This window comes from Ochlerotatus camptorhynchus, unplaced genomic scaffold (assembly GCF_037179485.1).
Source record: "Ochlerotatus camptorhynchus isolate MF236.1 unplaced genomic scaffold, CSIRO-AGI_Acam_v1.1 ptg000274l, whole genome shotgun sequence".
In the NCBI taxonomy this organism is placed as follows: domain Eukaryota; kingdom Metazoa; phylum Arthropoda; class Insecta; order Diptera; family Culicidae; genus Ochlerotatus; species Ochlerotatus camptorhynchus.
In genome coordinates this window covers 7070654-7089130 of record NW_027040763.1, presented here as the reverse complement: position 1 = coordinate 7089130, position 18477 = coordinate 7070654, and the positions used below count along the sequence as shown (strand labels likewise).

The following is an 18477-nucleotide window of genomic DNA, read 5'->3' as shown; positions in this document are numbered from 1 at the left end:
CAACTTGGGAGAACACAAGATGACACTAACTTCTAAATCCTCAAATCTATCCGTTTTAAAAACACATAAATTAAATTCAAATAGTCAAGGTCTCGGCTCGCCAAGACATCTCTAACGGGTATCGCGGGTTGTTTTCCTCGGGCCCTGAGGGATGTGGATAACTCAGATCTGGCAACACGGTGTAAGGTACACGACCAAACAACATGCTCGATATCGTGATAACCACTGCCACACGCACATAAATTGCTGCCTGAGAGCCCAATTCGATAGAAGTGCGAGTCTAACGAGCAGTGATTGGACATAAGCCTTGAAATAACGCGTATAAAGTCGCGGCTCATGTCCAACCCTTTGAACCATGGTTTGTTCGACACCTGTGGGAGAATAGAATGTAACCATCTTCCCAATTCACCATCATTCCATTTTTGTTGCCAACTGATGAGGACTTGCTGGCGAGCAATGGAGAAAAATTCGTTGAAGGCGATTTGTCGCTCAAAAATATCGCCTTCCATAGCGCCCACCTTAGCCAATGAGTCCGCTTTCTCATTACCCGGAATTGAGCAATGAGATGGGACCCAAGCTAAGGTGATAGTATAGGAGCAGTTAGATAAAGCACTCAGTTTAGATCGTATTTCAGGCAGGAAATACGAGGAGTGCTTCATCGGCCTCATTGAACGAATAGCCTCCAATGAGCTAAGACTATCCGTAAAAATGAAATAATGGTCAGAAGGTAGTGAGGCAATTCGCTCTACTGCGTAAAATATAGCTGCGAGTTCCGCAACGTATACGGAGCATGGTTTCTGCAGTTTATAGGAGGCGCTATGAAATTGATTAAATACACCAAATCCAGTGGAAGCATTTATGGTTGACCCATCTGTGAAAAATCTTTTATCGTTACTTACATGGTGGTACTTGATTGCAAAAATTGAGGGAACAACCATCGACCGATGGCGATCTGGTATTCCATGGATTTCTTGCATCATGGTCAGATCAAAATTTACAGAGGAACTATAGAAGGCTTGGAAGCAATCACGATTGGAGATTAATGAAGAAGGACCAACCTCCAGCGTCATGTACTCATAGTACAAACTCATGAATCTTGTTTGAGGATTTTGGTCGAGCAGCTTCTCAAACTGTTCTATTACCAAAGGATTCAATACTTCACAACGGATGAGGAACCGGAAAGACAGCTCAGCGAAACGATCTGTCAGTGGGAGAACACCCGCGAGTACTTCGAGGCTCATCGTATGCGTCGAGTGCATACAGCCAAGCGCGATTCGGAGGCAACGGTATTGAACTCGTTGCAGCTTCAAGATATGTGTTTTCGCCGCGGATTGAAAGCAGAAGCTACCGTACTCTAGAACCGACAAGATGGTTGTTCGATACAACCTGATAAGATCTTCCGGGTGTGCTCCCCACCAAGTTCCGGTAATTGTACGAAGAAAATTGATTCTTTGTTGGCATTTTTGTTTTAGATACGCAATATGTTTTCCCCATGTGCATTTGGAATCGAACCAGACACCTAAATACTTGAAAGATATACTTTGAGTGATTGTTCTACCCTTTAGTTGAAGCTGTAACTGTGCAGGATGATGCTTCCTAGAAAAAACAACCAACTCAGTTTTCTCCGGAGAGAATTCGATACCCAGCTTCATAGCCCAAGTAGACAAATTGTCTAAGGTATCTTGCAATGGTCCTTGCAGGTCCGGTGCACTTGGCCCTATAACGGACACAACGCCGTCATCTGCAAGCTGCCTTAGCGAGCAATTTTCATCAAGACAACCATCAATGTCTTTAACGTAAAAATTATAAAGAAGGGGGCTTAAACATGAGCCCTGGGGGAGACCCATGTAACTAATTCGTGAAGTTGTCGAGTTTCCATGAGAAAAGCTCATATATTTCTCAGACAACAAGTTGCTCAAATAGTTGTTCATAATTGGTGAAAGCCCACTATCGTGGAGTTTATCCGAAAGGACATCGATACAAACAGAATCAAAAGCCCCCTTAATATCCAAGAAAACTGAACCCATTTGCTGTTTTTGCGCATAGGCCAGTTGAATTTCAGTTGAAAGCAACGCAAGACAGTCGCTCGTTCCTTTGCCTCTCCGAAATCCAAATTGCGTATCTGAAAGTAAACCATTCGACTCGACCCATTTGTCTAGACGAAAAAGAATCATTTTCTCCAACAATTTCCGTATACAGGACAGCATCGCGATGGGACGGTACGAGTTATAATCCGACGCGGGTTTACCGGGTTTTCGAATGGCGATAACTCTTACTTGCCTCCAATCATCCGGAACAATGTTGTGCTCCAGAAATTGATTGAATAAGTTCAACAAGCGTCTCTTCGCGACGTCTGGGAGATTTTTGAGCAAGTTGAACTTGATTCTATCCATTCCTGGAGCTGAGTTGTTACATGAGAGGAGAGCAAGTGAGAATTCCACCATCGAAAACGGAGAATCTATTTCGTTACTACCCGACGGACTATCACGAACGTTGGTTTGAACCGACACCGAATCCGGGCAAACTTTCTGCGCGAAGCTGAATATCCAACTGTCTGAGTACTCCTTGTCTTCGTTGACCGGTGATGACGCGTTGCGCATTCTCCTGCCGACATTCCAGAGTGTTCTCATCGAAGTCTCTCTCGACAAACCATCGACGAACCGACGCCAGTAACCGCGTTTTTTGGCTTTAATCAAGCTCTTAAAAGTTTTCTCGAGGTCGGTGTACCGCTCGAAATCCTCGACCTTACCGTGTTTGCGGAAGCGTTTAAACGCGGCGGACTTCTCGCTGTTCGCGTCGGTGCAATCCTTATCCCACCACGGAGTGAGAGGTCGTTTGCGAACGAAAACACCCGGAACGCGTTTCGTCTGTGCTTGAAGAGCGCAGTCAACGATAAGTCGCGATAAAAAGGAGTACTCATCCAGCGGAGGGAGTATCTCAACCGAATCAGTACCACCGAGAACCGCGGACGCAAATTTTTGCCAGTCGATGTTTTTCGTGAGGTCGTACGCGATGTCAACCGAGCGAGTGGAAGATGAACCATTGGTAATAGAAATTTTGATTGGCAAGTGGTCACTACCGTAGGGATCTTGAATTACTTTCCACGAGCAATCCAACGATAGTGAGCTCGAACTGAGGGAGAGGTCTAATCTACTTTCTCTTGCTGGAGGTTTGGCCACTCGTGTTACTTCCCCAGTGTTTAGAATTGTCATATTGAAGTTATCGCAAAGGTCGTATATCAGGGTTGAGCGGTTGTCATCGTACAGTTCCCCCCAGCCTGTACCGTGGGAGTTAAAATCTCCTAATATCAACCGAGGCTCAGATAAAGCTGAGCAGATATCTGAGAGACCTTGGCGAGAAATCGCAGTTCTTGGAGGAAGATATACTGAGGCAATACTGAGGCTTTTACCTCGAATATTTACCTGACATGCGACAACTTCAATGCCTGTCACGGAAGGCAGATCGATTCTATGAAAGGAATGGAGCTTATGAATCCCGAGAAGCACCCCTCCATACGAATCTGCTCGATCAAGGCGAATAATGTTAAAATCGTGGAAAGGGAGATCGGTGTCTGAAGAAAGCCATGTTTCACAAAGAGCAAATGCATCACAAAGTGAGTTGTGAACTAAAAATTTGAATGTGTCAAGTTTCGGTATAAGACTTCTACAGTTCCACTGAAGAACAGAGATCATATCCCCGACCTCATTCGGAAAATTATCCATCAAAGGATATGATCGATGCAAGGAAGGACCACCTAGAAGCTAGTTGCTTCAAAAGAGTTTTCACGAATGGAAGCACTAAATTAATAATGTTCCGAGTTGAGTCAGAGACGTTGAATATATTGAAGATGCTCTCCACAATTTCAGAAAACGTGAACATGGCATCATGTTCTTGCTGATTATTCAGCTGTTTTTCTGGCTGAAAAACTGGGATATCTGGGGTTTTAGATGATCCCGGAAGTGGCGGAAAGTCCTTGTTAAAATTACAAGATTTAAATCCCGGTGGTGGGGGTTTCGGTACATTTCCGCTACCTCTTAAATTTGTCAAGGTAGGTTGGTAGTCCATACGAGAGGCCTTACGAGGTTTTTGGGTGACGTTTATTTTGGACCGCTTCCTCGTGTTGCCATTAAAGACAAAAGGATTACTCTCACCCACCTCTGAGTCAGAGCCCTGATCATCATCTGGCAGGAGGTGGAATGTGTTGTTGCTTTTTGGGGTGGTTTGGGAAGATGAAGCGGTCGTTTTTAAAATTTCTGCTAACGAGCGCTTAGAGCGAGCTTGCAAAGACCGCTTTAGTTTTTCTCCCTGCTGTTTGTACTTCGGGCAATCACTCAGAGCATGCGGAGCATCCTTACAGTAAACGCATTTTGGGGTAGCATGACAAGGACCCTCCGTATGCTCCTCCCCACATTGATCGCACCGCGGTTTGTTGGAACAAAAGTCCGCGGTGTGACCTAGTTGTTTGCATTTCAAGCAATTCATTACCCTCGGTACAAACAAGCGTACAGGTAGTCGAACCTTCCCAATTGTGACGTAGTCAGGTAATGCCGATCCTGAAAAGGTCACACGAAACGAATCTGAGAGGGTATACTTTTTTTTTGTGCCTATGTGCGACACTGACTGCAGTTGAATGCAGTCCAGTATCTTGACTTTCGGGAGGGCACGGTTTTTGAAAATGCCGAAAGATTCGACTTGCAGGAAATCCTCACAAGTCAGACTCGATTCGGTGACCACTCCTTCAATTTCTACGTCACAACTGGGGACGTAGACTCGATATTCGATCGAAAAAAGCTCACAGGCAACAATCCGGTTTGCCTGTTTCAGGTCATCAACGGTAACGCGCAGTTTGTTTGACGTTACCTTAAAGATATCGGTTACGGCCGAAAAATGTTTTGTCAGATCCTTCGAAATCCGAGAAATATTCAAAGGTTTTTGTTTGGGCCGGAAAAAAACAACCCACGGACCTTTTGAGTCGCTTGGGTAAGCTTTATGGCGGGGGGTCGCAGAAATTTTTAAGGGAAAGGTTGGAGTAGGGGGAACAGGTGGACGAGGGGGCGATGGTGGAGAAGGGGGGGCAGGGGGTGAAGGAGGTTGTTGTTTAGACATCACCTTTGGGTAAGCTCCAGTGCTCGTTTTGGGGTCCGAAGTAGAATCCCCTGAGGTATCCATTTCCTCTTCAGTGAGAAGCAGATTTTCGAATGATGGAGATTTAACAGACTCATCATCGGAGATATCTGCTAGCGAAATACCCCCGCCATCATTGGTTTCATCCATTGCGGGGTCTTAAGTACCTCCGCAGCAGATTTCGACATAAAAAAGGAAATATATATATATATTTATATATATATATATATATATATATATATATATATATGCGTTGAGAAAAAAAAATAAATAAAAAAAAAAAAATAAGAAAAAAATAAACTTATCCAAAAAATATAACGGTAAAAATAATACTTAATCCAACAAAGCAAAAAAAAAAAAAAAAAACTTTAAAATGGAAAAAAATAATGCCAGGAAAGTTAATCAACACTATAGGGAGATTAATCAACTTGCAAAAAAAAAAACAGTAAATGAAAAAAAAAGAGAAAAAAAAAAAAAAATGAAAATTTTTTCAGGAAAAAACAGTGTCAGAAAAGTTAATCAACACTGTATGGAGATTAATCAGGTTGCGGAGAACGGAAGATAACCGTTTGCTACTTAACTCTCCACACAAGCGCACGGAGTGTGGCTGATGACGATGATCTATCCTGATGTGAGAATGATGGTGATGATCGTTCTATTGTTGCCCTCGAGTGTTTGCAACAAAGCACCGGCTGGCTCGCCGGCTGGTGAACTCGATGACCTTGAGTTTGCCGTTTCGTGATGCGATGAAACTTGTTGGTTAGAGATGTACAGCTCATCTGCCGGACTCGGCCGGAAATGACTGCTTCCTTTCTCGAACGATTGAGCGGCAATTACAATTCCGCGATGCTCACTGCACTGTTGTATACTACAACACCACTCAGTATGAAAGCGGATTGAAAAAAAACCTCAATAGGGGAAAAAAACTAGTACCGATTACGGAGTGCAAGCAATACTTGACCGAAACAGTCGAGCGTTCGATGTGGAATGTCTTGTGCTGTTCACGACAGCTTGTTCTTAGTCATGTATTTTGTTCGTTCGGCTATGACAGCCTCGGATGGTCATTCGTAACTTTCCTCGTACATACAACAAGCAGTCCGTCAAACTGCCGATTCGTTGCTGCTGTCTTTGAAATTTTGTTTGTGTGTCGTAAGACTGCTACTACACTACCAGTGTGGCGCCGGAGCTCGTTCGGTTGCTATCACGTTCGTGCTGCCCATTGCAAAATTTTCATCCGATATTTTTTTTTAAACGCACGGTCTCCGGTGAAAAATATAAGCCTACCCGACACCAACCTGACTTCTACAAAACCCCAAACCGATGTTGGCCCGACATTGACCCGACATAAACACAGAATTGACCCGACATCGACCCGACATTTGGCCGATGTCGACCATAAATTGACCTTACATTAATCCGACATCGGGCCGTCATATCTGTTCGGGATCATTCTTCTGGGTTTCTTCCATACTCCACTGCCGTATATCAATTGTATATAATGTCTCGTGACAGCCACTTGGGTAAGCTGAGGGATGTCGTCGGTTTGTGAAGGCTGTTATGACGACAGAAACATTGAGAACCTGGTCATAAAGAAATGCATAAATACAGCCCATTCGGTTCACTACGTTCCAAGCACGATGATTTTAGCAAAGCGGGTAAAGATGCGACTGTTCTAATACAGCTTTCATTCGTTCGTGTGTGCGCTGTTACCAATACACTTCGAATTCAGATCTGAACGTACGGTAGCAAGCGGTAGTAAAGCACACAAAGCAACAGTCAATTCAGGTATAAACCAACTGTCGCGAGGAGGCTGTACTTTTTGGAAGCCTGGTAACGACAGCTGACGATGATGATCGGAGATTATCGCTATTTCATATAATCGTGATCTGTAACACAAATGATAATCGCATTATTATTTCCAGAACTGTCCGTTGTGATTTTTGAGTTTGTACTGATCATGAATGTAACCAACATGAGAATGACATTATCTTAGTCTTAATCGTAGATTTTGATTCCCTGCCCAAGAATCGAAAAAGCTTTGGCAGCAATAGTGAAGATGTTTTCGTTGAATCGGAGCTTGGAATCCATGATAACAACTAAATCACGCATGGTACACGGTCCAACTGCCTGTAAACCAATACAGTCCAATATAGACAACATATCAACATTGATATGTTGTCTTCGCTTGATGACTCGGAAGATTTTGAGGTCGTCAGCAAAGAGCAGTTTCCCAGATGATATTTGCAAGCACAAGTCATTAATGAAAAGCACAAACATCACCTAACACATTCCTCTGCGGAACTCCAGATGAAATGTCGAATGTCCTGGAACGTCCAGAGTTCACCTGAACGAATGCTTTCAAGTATGTCATTAGTCAGTCGGATATCAAATCAGGAAAACCCATATGTTTCAGCTTCTCCACCACAAAGATGCGTGGATTACTTTTACTTTTAGAATTCCTCTCAATAATCTTATGATTCTGTCTGTTCTATTTTGTATTCCCTATACAGTTCCCAGTTCCTTTAAAAAATGTTTGAAATTCACGCTTCACGCTATGCTTGAGATTATTTTCTTTAAATTATCTCCATTACAGTGGCGCTGCCAGGATTTATCTCTTCAGGGTGAAGGGGGTGGGTTTGTAAAACTGACGTAATTTAAAAAAATCTCATTAATATCCTGGGAATACATTTCCACTTATTTCACCAAATTCTATGGAAGCTATTTCGATTCAGAGAGGAAGCAATAAAAAATTACATTCTTTCCAGAAAATTCTAAATATAACATTCCCGGAATATGTCTGTGAAGATCTATCATTAAATTAAAACAAATGTCGAATGGATGCTGATGGAAACTGTTTGGAGAGGTTGGAAAGAGCTTCCAGAGAGTCAGAAAACCAATTCGGAAAACCAACATCCAGAGAAAGCTGACAGACTCCGTGGATGTGGAGACGGAAGAAATTTTCAGAAAAGGTTTAGAAAAACTTCCAGAAGAAGTTGTCAGACATTGCCGGGACATGTCAGCATGACTTCTGGGGGAACCCGGAGGGAAGTTTCAAGATGAATCGTTAGATTTGGCCAATGTCAGTCAGATGAAACTTCCAGATCAAGTCTAGAGAAACCGGAATTAACTTCGAGGAGAAGTTGCAGGACTCTTCCAGTCTTCTTCTTATTATTATTCTTCTTATTCGCATTTCAAGCTTATTGCTTATTGCTTATCGCATATTAGCTTATTACGTGCTTTCAACTTAGTGTTCTAAATGTACTTCCACAGTTATTAATTGAGAGCTGATGTCTGTACCATTTTTGCATTAGTATAATTTTGTCGCAAGTACAATCATACTCTATGCCCAGGGAAGTCAAGAAACTTTCTAACTTGAAAAAATGCTAGACCGGGCTGGGAATCGTACCCAGCCACCTCCAGCATGGTCTTGCTTTGTAGCTGCGTCTTTACCGACTGAGCTAAGCAAGAAGGAGACTATTCTGGTGGAAGCCGTAAAAAAATCCTTATAATACTGGAACAAACTTAGATGGAATAAAGTTGAGGTAATCATTCCAAGAAAACTAGAATAAATTTCCAGGAGTGGCCTTAACATTCTTTTAGGAGAACATAGAAAATAAACAATCAGGATACTAATCCTTTAAATTTGTCGAACCTCTTACCTGGTGTTGAGTACTTGGCACTGATGAAGTCTGCAAGTAGTAGACGAAATACACGTATCTGGTAAAAGATAAGCAATTATAACGGAATTTAAAGGAAATAAACCAACCCACTCAAAGCTCTTCATAATCAGGATACGTTGGGAAAAAAATCCGGAGAAGGTTAAACAAAATTTCCAAGGGATTCAAAACAAATTAGAAGAAACTGCCGCAGGTACTTAGAAGAAACTCCTGAAAAAGTCAGAAAAAATCGGGGAAATTTGGAAACAAAATCTGGAGATGTCGGATGACTCTTCCTGGAGTAGTTGGATTTAGAATAGTGGGCAGGCTGAAGTCGATATGGAGTTTATAAAAGTCGGACGCAGGATGTTTTCTTGCTTTTTTCCTATACTGTGAAAACCCGCCAAAACGCGAACCATAACTTGACCTTACCGAAAATGGTTAAAAATTCAGAGTTGGTTGGAAATGCTAACATGAAGCTTTAGTGTGATAATTTATTAGCTAGAGAATGATCTTTAGAAGAGGGTAAGTGGATAGTTCCGTTAGAGTACGGCAGTATGAAAATTGAATAGAAGTTGAAAATGATCGAAGGGCCGTTAATGTGAAAGTACAAAGTCATTCTCTAGCTAATAAATTATCACACTAAAGCTTCATGTTAGTATTTCCAACCAACTCTGAAAATCGCAAACCTCGCGTATGAAGTAACATAAAAACAATTTGAAGGTTAAAAATTGTTCATAATCCCTGCTAAACTTTAACTGAAATGGTTATGGAACTTTACATGAACGTTTGTGTGATAAAATTTTAACCTTATGTATTATGGTTCTTACATTTTCTGAGAGAGGACTATATTAGAACCTTTTTACTTATGATTTGAGATCCTTTTGGTAATGGTTATGATATCCAGTAAAGTCCATTAGTGGTTTTGTATTATCGGTCAACTTTACGCAGAATATATCGCGAATTGGTAATCAGTAATTTACAAGCAACCAATTCGCGATATATTCCACATAAAGTTGATCGATGTTACAAAACCATCTATGAACCTTACCGACTACCATAACCATTACCATTAAAGTTCTCAAATCATAAATAAAATGGTTCCAATATAATTCCTTTGCTAAAACTGTATGGAGAAAACAGGAATTTGGCATGGTAATGGTTCTTAACAACCCATTATTTGTAAGGTTCACTTCCAAAAAATCATAATACATAAGGTTAAAACTTTATCACACAAACGTTCATGTAAAGTTCCATAACCATTTCAGTTAAAGTTTAGAAGGGATTATAAACAATTTTTAACCATTTTCGGTAAGGTCAAGTAATGGTTTTCATTTATGCGGGAATGTTCGTGGATATAATTTTTCTGATTATATTTTTTATGGATTGCTGAAATAACTACTTTATATTAATGTTATCATTCTACTAATACACCGTGTAGCAGTACAGTACGGTGCCTTGCCGTTTTTGGCAACATCTCATCAGCTAATTTTTTCCTCATATTTGTGCTGGTAGTTTCTGGGCAATTTATCATAAAATATCAAGTGGAAAGGATCCACACAGAATGGTCTAGTGAAATCAAAATAAGAATTTAACATAGGATAGATTTTCTAAAAAGTAAAAAAGTCGAAAATTATGCGTTACCAAAAATTGGGAAGATACTATATTGTACATCCATCGTGAAAGCGAATCAAGCTAATCGATTTTTTTTTATCGACAAATTGGTATAGAACCTGTGAAAGAGCCCCACTTTTTATTTTATTATAGTCAATTTAACAGTCTTGGATCATTCGTAATTTGTGAGATTTTAATTTGTGACTTTAGTTCGAGAGCCATGAATGTCACTATGGGATCTCCCTCAATTTCTTATTTTGTGAAGCTTGTTTCTTAAGCATTTTATTTATTTACTCTCCAAGTACATCCAGAGAAAAATTTGCATTGCAAATGCAGTGCTAATATTTCCCTGGATTAGTAATACATTAATGAACCTGGCTCCGTTTCTGAAAATATTTTAGAATATACTTTGAAACCCATGCTCTTTTCAGTGGTCTTATTGCACAGAGGGAAAGGCATAAGAAAGATTTGGAATTACAACTAAAATTAAAATTATGATAAATGATAAGTCTGATGCGTGCAGAGCTTGAGCTTGAGCTTGAGCTTGATTGACCGCCCACGGTTGCTACTCTGTTACTGCCAGATCAGCTGTAATTACACAGAGAACCAATAGACGATGCTTGGGACTAGCAATCATCCTCAATGTGTAAAAACTGGTGATCTTAAATTAGGCAATACCAGCGCCGGCCGCGCCCGAACACAGGTCAAGAAAGGAATGGGAAGGATTGTGTTGACATGACACTCGCTTTGATGGAAGCCGAGAACACCTCTGCACTTCCACGAGGAATCACTGGGATGTTGGATAAGAGGGTTGGGTTTGCAGCAGGGTTCGTTTTGGTAAACGATAAGCTGAATTGATGTCCTATGATATGTCCATATAACGCGAAGGAGCTTGGGACTAAACCCACGGTCTTCTGCTCAGTAAGCAAAAACGTTTGCCACTAGGCAGACGAGCACCATTTAATCACCGAGTTGCTGTTATTACCATGTAGTCATATTAACAATTAAAACGATTGACGAATCTTGAATGTGGATGGGCCTGAGATTAGAGACTCATGATGTTCTGCTCAGTAAGCAAAAACGGTTGCTCTAAGGCCACCGAGTCCCTCATATCACATAATACCGTTGCTCAAATTGTTGTATCCATTCAAACCCGGAACCAACGACAACAACGAGTTTCGCAAAATACACGAAACACAAGCGATTTTACCATAAATCTCTTTGATATGTAAGGACCTGGGACCGCGTTTTTCTGCTCAGTAAGCAGGCCACTGTAACCGACGATCTTTCAAATCCGAAAACTGAAAACTACGAAAAAGTACTTAGGCTTTCATTAAGTTCCACTTTCACGCGACGTTCAATGACAGGGTCCTATCCAGGATTACATCTGAAAAATCCAAATCTGGCCAACGCCCACCTAAATCTGTTCTAATCCACCTGAAATGACTAACGAATGGAAGACTTTGACTACCCAGCCATGCAATAGTCTCATTCCGTGCCTTATGGCAACTTGATGATTCTATTGCGCTCATCTTTTGGCACAACCCAGGGGAGACTTGGTCCTGTACCCAATGCTTAACTTATCTCCATTCCACTCAGCTACTCGCAATTTCTTGTGATATAGTGGGCGGAATATTATTATATGAGACAATTCAATGCAGACGTCTTTCCAAATTTGGCAGATCGACAGGTAATCGGTGAGTTACCACGATAGTTGCTATTCAACAACTCAACAACGTCCCATCGTCAACGCCTGCTATGAGAATTTCCCATTGCAGACGTCAACGAAATGACGTCATCGAGCTGGTTATCGCCTGGTACCTTATAGCACGATGCTAGGAGGCGAACCGGAAGAATCGATGAGCTACCTCTCCCCCTCAGATAAGTCTGATGCGTGCAGAGGCTGACAAATTCTGGTCATTACAGTAACCGGTATATGTGACTTCGCAGATCATAACTCCTGTCCGATACACACAGTTTAGCAGAAATCACAATAGTGAGTTCGTTGGAAGATCTCTTCTACACTTCCGACCACATGCAATTATGCTTACGTTTTTTCTTAATTTATGGCATCAAAATGTGTTTCACATACTGCCTTTAGATTGCTTAAAATTGAATAGATCTTCGTTTTATATTCAGTGGCGTTACCGGCTGTTTAGTGTCACGCGGTTACCAATTTAGGCAATGAACCAACACCTTTCATTCAATACTACACATTGCAATCGCATATTTAATTGTGCCAAACGCGTTATAGATGTTGGTCAACGGCAACCAATGTTTTGAATCCGGAGCTGTAAGAGCAAAGCCTAATGACGTATTTTTCTTAACTGCAAGTTATGTTCTCGCGCATACACCTGATCTGTACCCACAGTAGTGCGATTGCTGAATGATAAAAATGATTCACTCCAGCGCACCGTCAAACTACTACTCAAGCGTCCAGCTCAGTACATTGCATCGCCGTGAACACTCGTGGCGAGTGGAATCTTGCATTCTTTGTGAAGATTACCCAGAAACGAAAAGCAATCGAATTGAATGGACCCCGCTAGACTCGTCCAGTAACGAACAAGCGGATGAGTGACGATTGTTGTTTTGCCTAAAGCCGTAACTCAGCGGACGACGAGAGAATGTAAAAGAAGCGCAAACCCGAATTATCTTCGTGACAGATATATTCTCGTGCACGAGAAGAGAGCCGCTATGGCCGCTATAGAGCTTTTTGACGTTTAATAGGCCCACACTACTGCACCATTTAAATCGAACGAGTGCGAGCAAGAGGGAAACAGATTAGTGCGAAAACAAGCCGTTCATTCATCCATGTGTGCTAGATAGAGAAAGACGATTAAACGTCAAAAAGGTCTATACTGCAGCACTACTTCAGCAACAGCGAGAGGAATATATAACGAATTTTGCTTCGCTGTGAGGATCAGCAACCTTGGTGTCAAGTACCTGGAAAACCTGGAATTCTCAGGGAATTTTGAAATTCCTCTATCAAGCAAATTTCGAAGAATAGTTACTTTTACTATTTTAACATAATAATTCCGGAGTGGTTACGGTTAGTAACAACATAAATTCTTAAGCCTGAATTGTGTTTTTAAGGTTCTGGAACATGGATAATTTTTACAGATTTTAAACGACTTTTTTTTTTTTATTTTAGACTCAATGAAACTTTTTTTTTATTTTAGACTCAAAGTTTTCAAGAATCTGGAACGAAAAGAAATATTCAAGACTACGGACATAGAATAAATTCCAAGAACTCAGATTCCAAATAAATTAAAGGTCTACACAGTTAATTTTGTTTGCTGAATTTCGGCCATTTTTGCCTAGATTTGCACAGCCACGCTCCGGGCAAACATATTTTGCCGAGATCTCAGCAAAAGTGACGTGTAGTTGCTAAGTCTCGGAAATTTGTCGTCATGTTTGCTAAGATCTCTGTAGCATTTAATGCCGAGCTCTAGGCTGTGTAAATTTCGGCAAATACAACTTAGTGTGCTCCTACACACTTAGTATTGTTTTCACCAGCTCGGGAATTTTTCGCCGAGATTTGCACAGCCGAGTGGTCGGCATTAAATTTGTCTGATATTTGCAGCAAAACATTTTCTGAGACCAAACGTCACTTTTGCTGAGACCTCGGCAAAATATGTTTGACGGAAGCTCGGCTGTGCAAATCTCGGCAATCATTATTAAGTGTGTAACACAAATTTCAAAACTTATGAATCTTATGAACTTGAATTGAACATTTGATGAGAATTTCCAAGGATCTCTAGGAATAATTTCAAGGGAATTCAGAAAAGTGAAATCTGGGGATTCCTTTCAAAATAGTTCTGAGGAATTCCAAAGTGAAATGTAAGAAGAATTCCAACGTGAGTAGAATTCCAAAGGAATTCTGAGTAGAATTCAAAGTAAATTTACAAGAGAATTCGAAGGAGCAATTCCAAGGCTACACATTTAATCTAGCTCGGTAAAATCTCCACTAGCCGTTTACCTCGGCATTTACTTTTGCTGATATTTCTGCAGAATATCTGTTTGTTAGCTGATATCTCGGCAAAATGTTATTTGTTAGCTGAGTCTCGGCAAATGTTTTACTGAATCTCAGCAAAATAAATTGCAGAACTGCTCGGCTGTTGGAATCTCGGCGAAAAAAATAGGTGTATATTCCACAGAGAATTCAAAAGAGTTCTGACTTAAACTGCAAAGTAATTTTGAGGTTAATTTTCTAAGGGCTTTGTAAAAAGAACTGAAAGTGAATTCTAAGGACAACTCAAAGGTACTTGTAAGTAGAATTCCAAGAGAAAAAGGATAATCCTAAGAGAATTCTGAAAAGAATTCAAAGTAAATTCCAAAAGTACTCTTAGGAGTACATATTTTGAAATCCTGTATAAAGATCCAATTTGATTCAAACACAGCCATCTTATCGCAAAAAGAAACTAAATTCTGAGGCTTCGAAGTTTTTTTTTTATTTAATAGTTAAAGTTCGTTTGATTTTAGAAATTTAGAATTTAGAAAAATCTTCAAGATGTAAGCTTTTTGTTTTGATTTCCAGGATTTAAAAAAATGTGAGTTCCCAGATATGCGAAATGCTGTATTTAGACATGGTTATTTTTGCGATATTAAAATAAGTCAAGTGTCTGCACACATTAAACATGTCTAAGGTCTTAAGCCTTTTAGTTTTGCAAATTTTTGTATCGTATCCTTTGTAAAATTTGCAAAAATCGGACTTAGTTATACAAATCGTCGACTCCTAGAACTAGATTTCTTATCATTTGAAATATTACCAGTTTATTCAAGATTTTGCACTCCTCTATTTCTTAAATTAAATTAATACGGATTTTCTCCGTTTGTTTACATTTTGCTAGTTTCGCCCTAATTACAATTTGTCTCTGGATTTTCTAAAGGGATATTATTAAAGAAATTTTTGTTGGTCAAAATTCATTCTGGAGCTTTGCACAGAACGTCTGAAACCATCCATGCAGAACAATACAGTTCTGTCTATAAATGTTGTCTATGAAATCGTTCTCAATGAGTAAACCTAGTAAACCGTCACACTACACACTCACCTGACCATATCGATTACGCCTTTGCAGTCTTCTTCTAGTCGGGGTTGGTATATTCTTACCCGTGAAATTAGATACCCATGCGCGGTTTGGGCATATTCTCGGCATGGTTTTCCTTGCAAGGTAGATCACGTGTCAGAACACAACACCTGTTTCTTCCGTCATGTAGGTAGATCGTTGCGGGTGGCACATGTCTAGCCTAGGAATGGCTTGAGGATGGACAGCAACGTGTGCGATCTGCGTTGGTCATTCACGCATGATAATGTTGGATTCTTACTGACCGAGAATTGATATGCTATCACGTGTGACTAAACAATTGCAGCTGTATCCCGTTTCTTATGCTCCATTTTTTGCTATTCGCACCTCGGGACAAAAAGGTGGCAAGTGTGCGTGTCTGCGTTTCGACTGGCAAAACAACAACCCAAACCGGTCCGATTCGATATTTGCACAATTTGTTGACAATCGATCGGTCGATTCGCTTGCAAGCCCGCCGTCGCAGTTGAAATTTTAGACTCCTGTGCTGATCAAGAATGCTGGTCTCCCATGGAGGACGTGGGAGGGTTGGTCCGGTTTCCTTTCGATTTCTCGACAGAGCTTACCGCTGTCATTAGTGCACTTCCACTCAACGGACTCGGCAGCAGTCCATTCGCTGTGGGGGTGTGTTTTTTACTAAGAATGATTGATCGATCGTCGTCGATGTGAGCTAATCTCGGGAGCAATGCTCTTTTTGAAGATGTTCTGGTTCTACTTTCTGGAAGCAATGTATGTCGTTGTAGACGTTCCTATTGAATGAGTCGGTACTAACTTCGTTTCCTGCATTTCTTTTCTTCCACAGATTGCAGGACATTCCAGGCACCCCATCGGTGATTACACTGGTGGATCATCAGTCCAGCGAGCTCAACATTGAGTCCAAGCTGGAGGAAAACATCGAAGCTACGCTGAAAAATATCAGCCACCAGCTCCAGGCCAGTCCCGTCGATGAGCCTGAAGAGCAGCAGGCCACAATCGACCATCAGCTGCAACCACAGGAGGTACATCTCTCACAGGATGCTTCGCCACAGACCGTTCAGGAGCAAGCGGCTTCGTTGGAGGAAAAACTACAGGATACCGGAGGAGGTGAGGTCCGGAAAGAAGAACAACCGGAAATTGTTCAACAAGTCGTTCCAAATGTAACATTCGACACCCAGAATGTGAATCTTACGGAGGAAAATCAAATGCCCGTCTTTTCCGAGTGGGCCGAAAAACAGATGGCCGAAGCGGAAAAGAAACAGGGTGAAAATGTGAACGCTTCAGCGATGAAACGGAACTCGAAGCCCCCAGGCAACAAGATGCCACCGCTGAAGCTACGAGCGAAGAACTACGCTGCTCCGGATTGCGGGGCAAAGATAATCGCTTCCAATCCGGAAGCACAGAGCACCGGTTCGGTGCTGACGTCCCACAAGGACGAGTATTTGCTGAACCCGTGCACCAGCAAGATTTGGTTCGTAGTTGAACTCTGCGAACCCGTCCAAGCGGAACGGGTTGAACTGGCCAATTTCGAGTTGTTTTCATCCTCGCCAAAGGAGTTTTCAGTGTCGGTTAGTAATCGATTTCCGACTCGAGATTGGTCGAATGTTGGTCAATACACGGCCAAAGATGAACGCGACGTCCAGAGTTTCAATCTGCATCCGCACCTGTTTGGGAAGTTTGTCCGAGTGGAAATCCATTCGCACTACAATTCGGAACACTATTGTCCGGTTTCGTTGTTTCGAGTGTATGGAACGTCAGAGTTTGAGGCATTCGAAACCGACAACACGCCATCGCTGGGAGAGGACGGAGAGGATGACGAGGGCGAGTTGATCGTGGAAGGTTTGGATCTGGGCGAGGAGGATCCGGGAAGTGATGAACACTACGATGATGGTGGTGATTCGAAGAATAAGAAAGCCAATATCCTCAAGTCCGCTGGTGAAGCTGTGATGAGCATCGTTAAGAAGGCGGCCGAAGCGTTGGGAAAAACGCACGAAAATGATAGCATGCGCAATGAAACCAACGATTCTGCGATGAGCGGTGTAGATCTAAGTGTTGGTAGTAATCAATTAGGTAGTATCGTTGTTGTCCCGCCTCAGCGCCCTTTGTACTGCTTTTCGCTGGCCTTTCAGCCACTGTGTGTTAGTTGTCCACCGGAGCTCCGGAATCGTCTGGAGCGGACACTGAATTGCAAACACAATCTATTAACTAGTCTACTAAGTATCAAACTAATCAGTACGTCGTTTGACGAATCTCAGCATTTGCTATGTGCCAATTTCTTAGGGTTTAACCTGATGCGTGAACAAGTGAGTGGGAGTTACAACTTGAACAGGAGTGTTCTGAACTGGTTCCCGGCGGATATTCTAGCAGGCTTATGTAATATCCGAGCGTACGGAAAGGGGTTGATTGCAACTCAAGTAAAACATGAAGAAGTTCCTGTGGGAAAACCTGAGGGGCAAACGTCTACCGAACCTTCAGCAACAACTCAGTCGACAAAGGACGACTCACAGAATGAGACGGACGAACAGCCTGTTCTGAACGTAATTCCATCTGTTACCGCACCGATCAAAGAAGATCCCCGACCACAGTCCTCGGGAGCGCAACAGGAAGAACAGAAACCAGTTCCTCCGTCGGACGACGTGAACATGTACAATGTTGCTGGTGGTCCTCAAGATCCTGGCACCGTTGTTGATAAGAAACCGGAAGAATCTGCTGCAACTTCTTCTACGTCGTCGTCGTCGTCTACTACGACGACATCAACCACGATAGAACCGACTCCGGAAAAGGACGATTCAATTGGAGCACTGGATCAGCCCAGCAGTATGGAGGACATTGATAACTTGCTGCTGGATCAGCACATGGATGGGGCAACAGCTGGATCCGGTAGTATTCCCACAATCACGAGTACTACCACGACAACACCGACACCGGGATCGCCGCAGAAGGGGCAACCAGAAAGCGTTTTTCTGCGACTGTCGAATCGAATTAAGGTAAGTCCAGCCAATTAATAAATCGCTTCAAAGTCACAC

At 41.9% G+C, this 18477-nt stretch overlaps 1 protein-coding gene and 1 pseudogene across 1 annotated transcript in view; both read left to right on the top strand.

The window, feature by feature from the left end:
• Positions 1-18477, top strand: part of LOC135705684 (uncharacterized) — a 256038-nt gene that overhangs the window by 57950 nt on the left and 179611 nt on the right. Inside the window, exon 3 of the mRNA XM_065227468.1 lies at positions 16278-18438. Coding sequence (XP_065083540.1) covers positions 16278-18438 — 2161 coding nt within the window. The remainder of the gene's footprint in view (positions 1-16277; positions 18439-18477) is intronic.
• Positions 1-18477, top strand: part of LOC135705755 (large ribosomal subunit protein eL20-like) — a 227496-nt pseudogene that overhangs the window by 69257 nt on the left and 139762 nt on the right.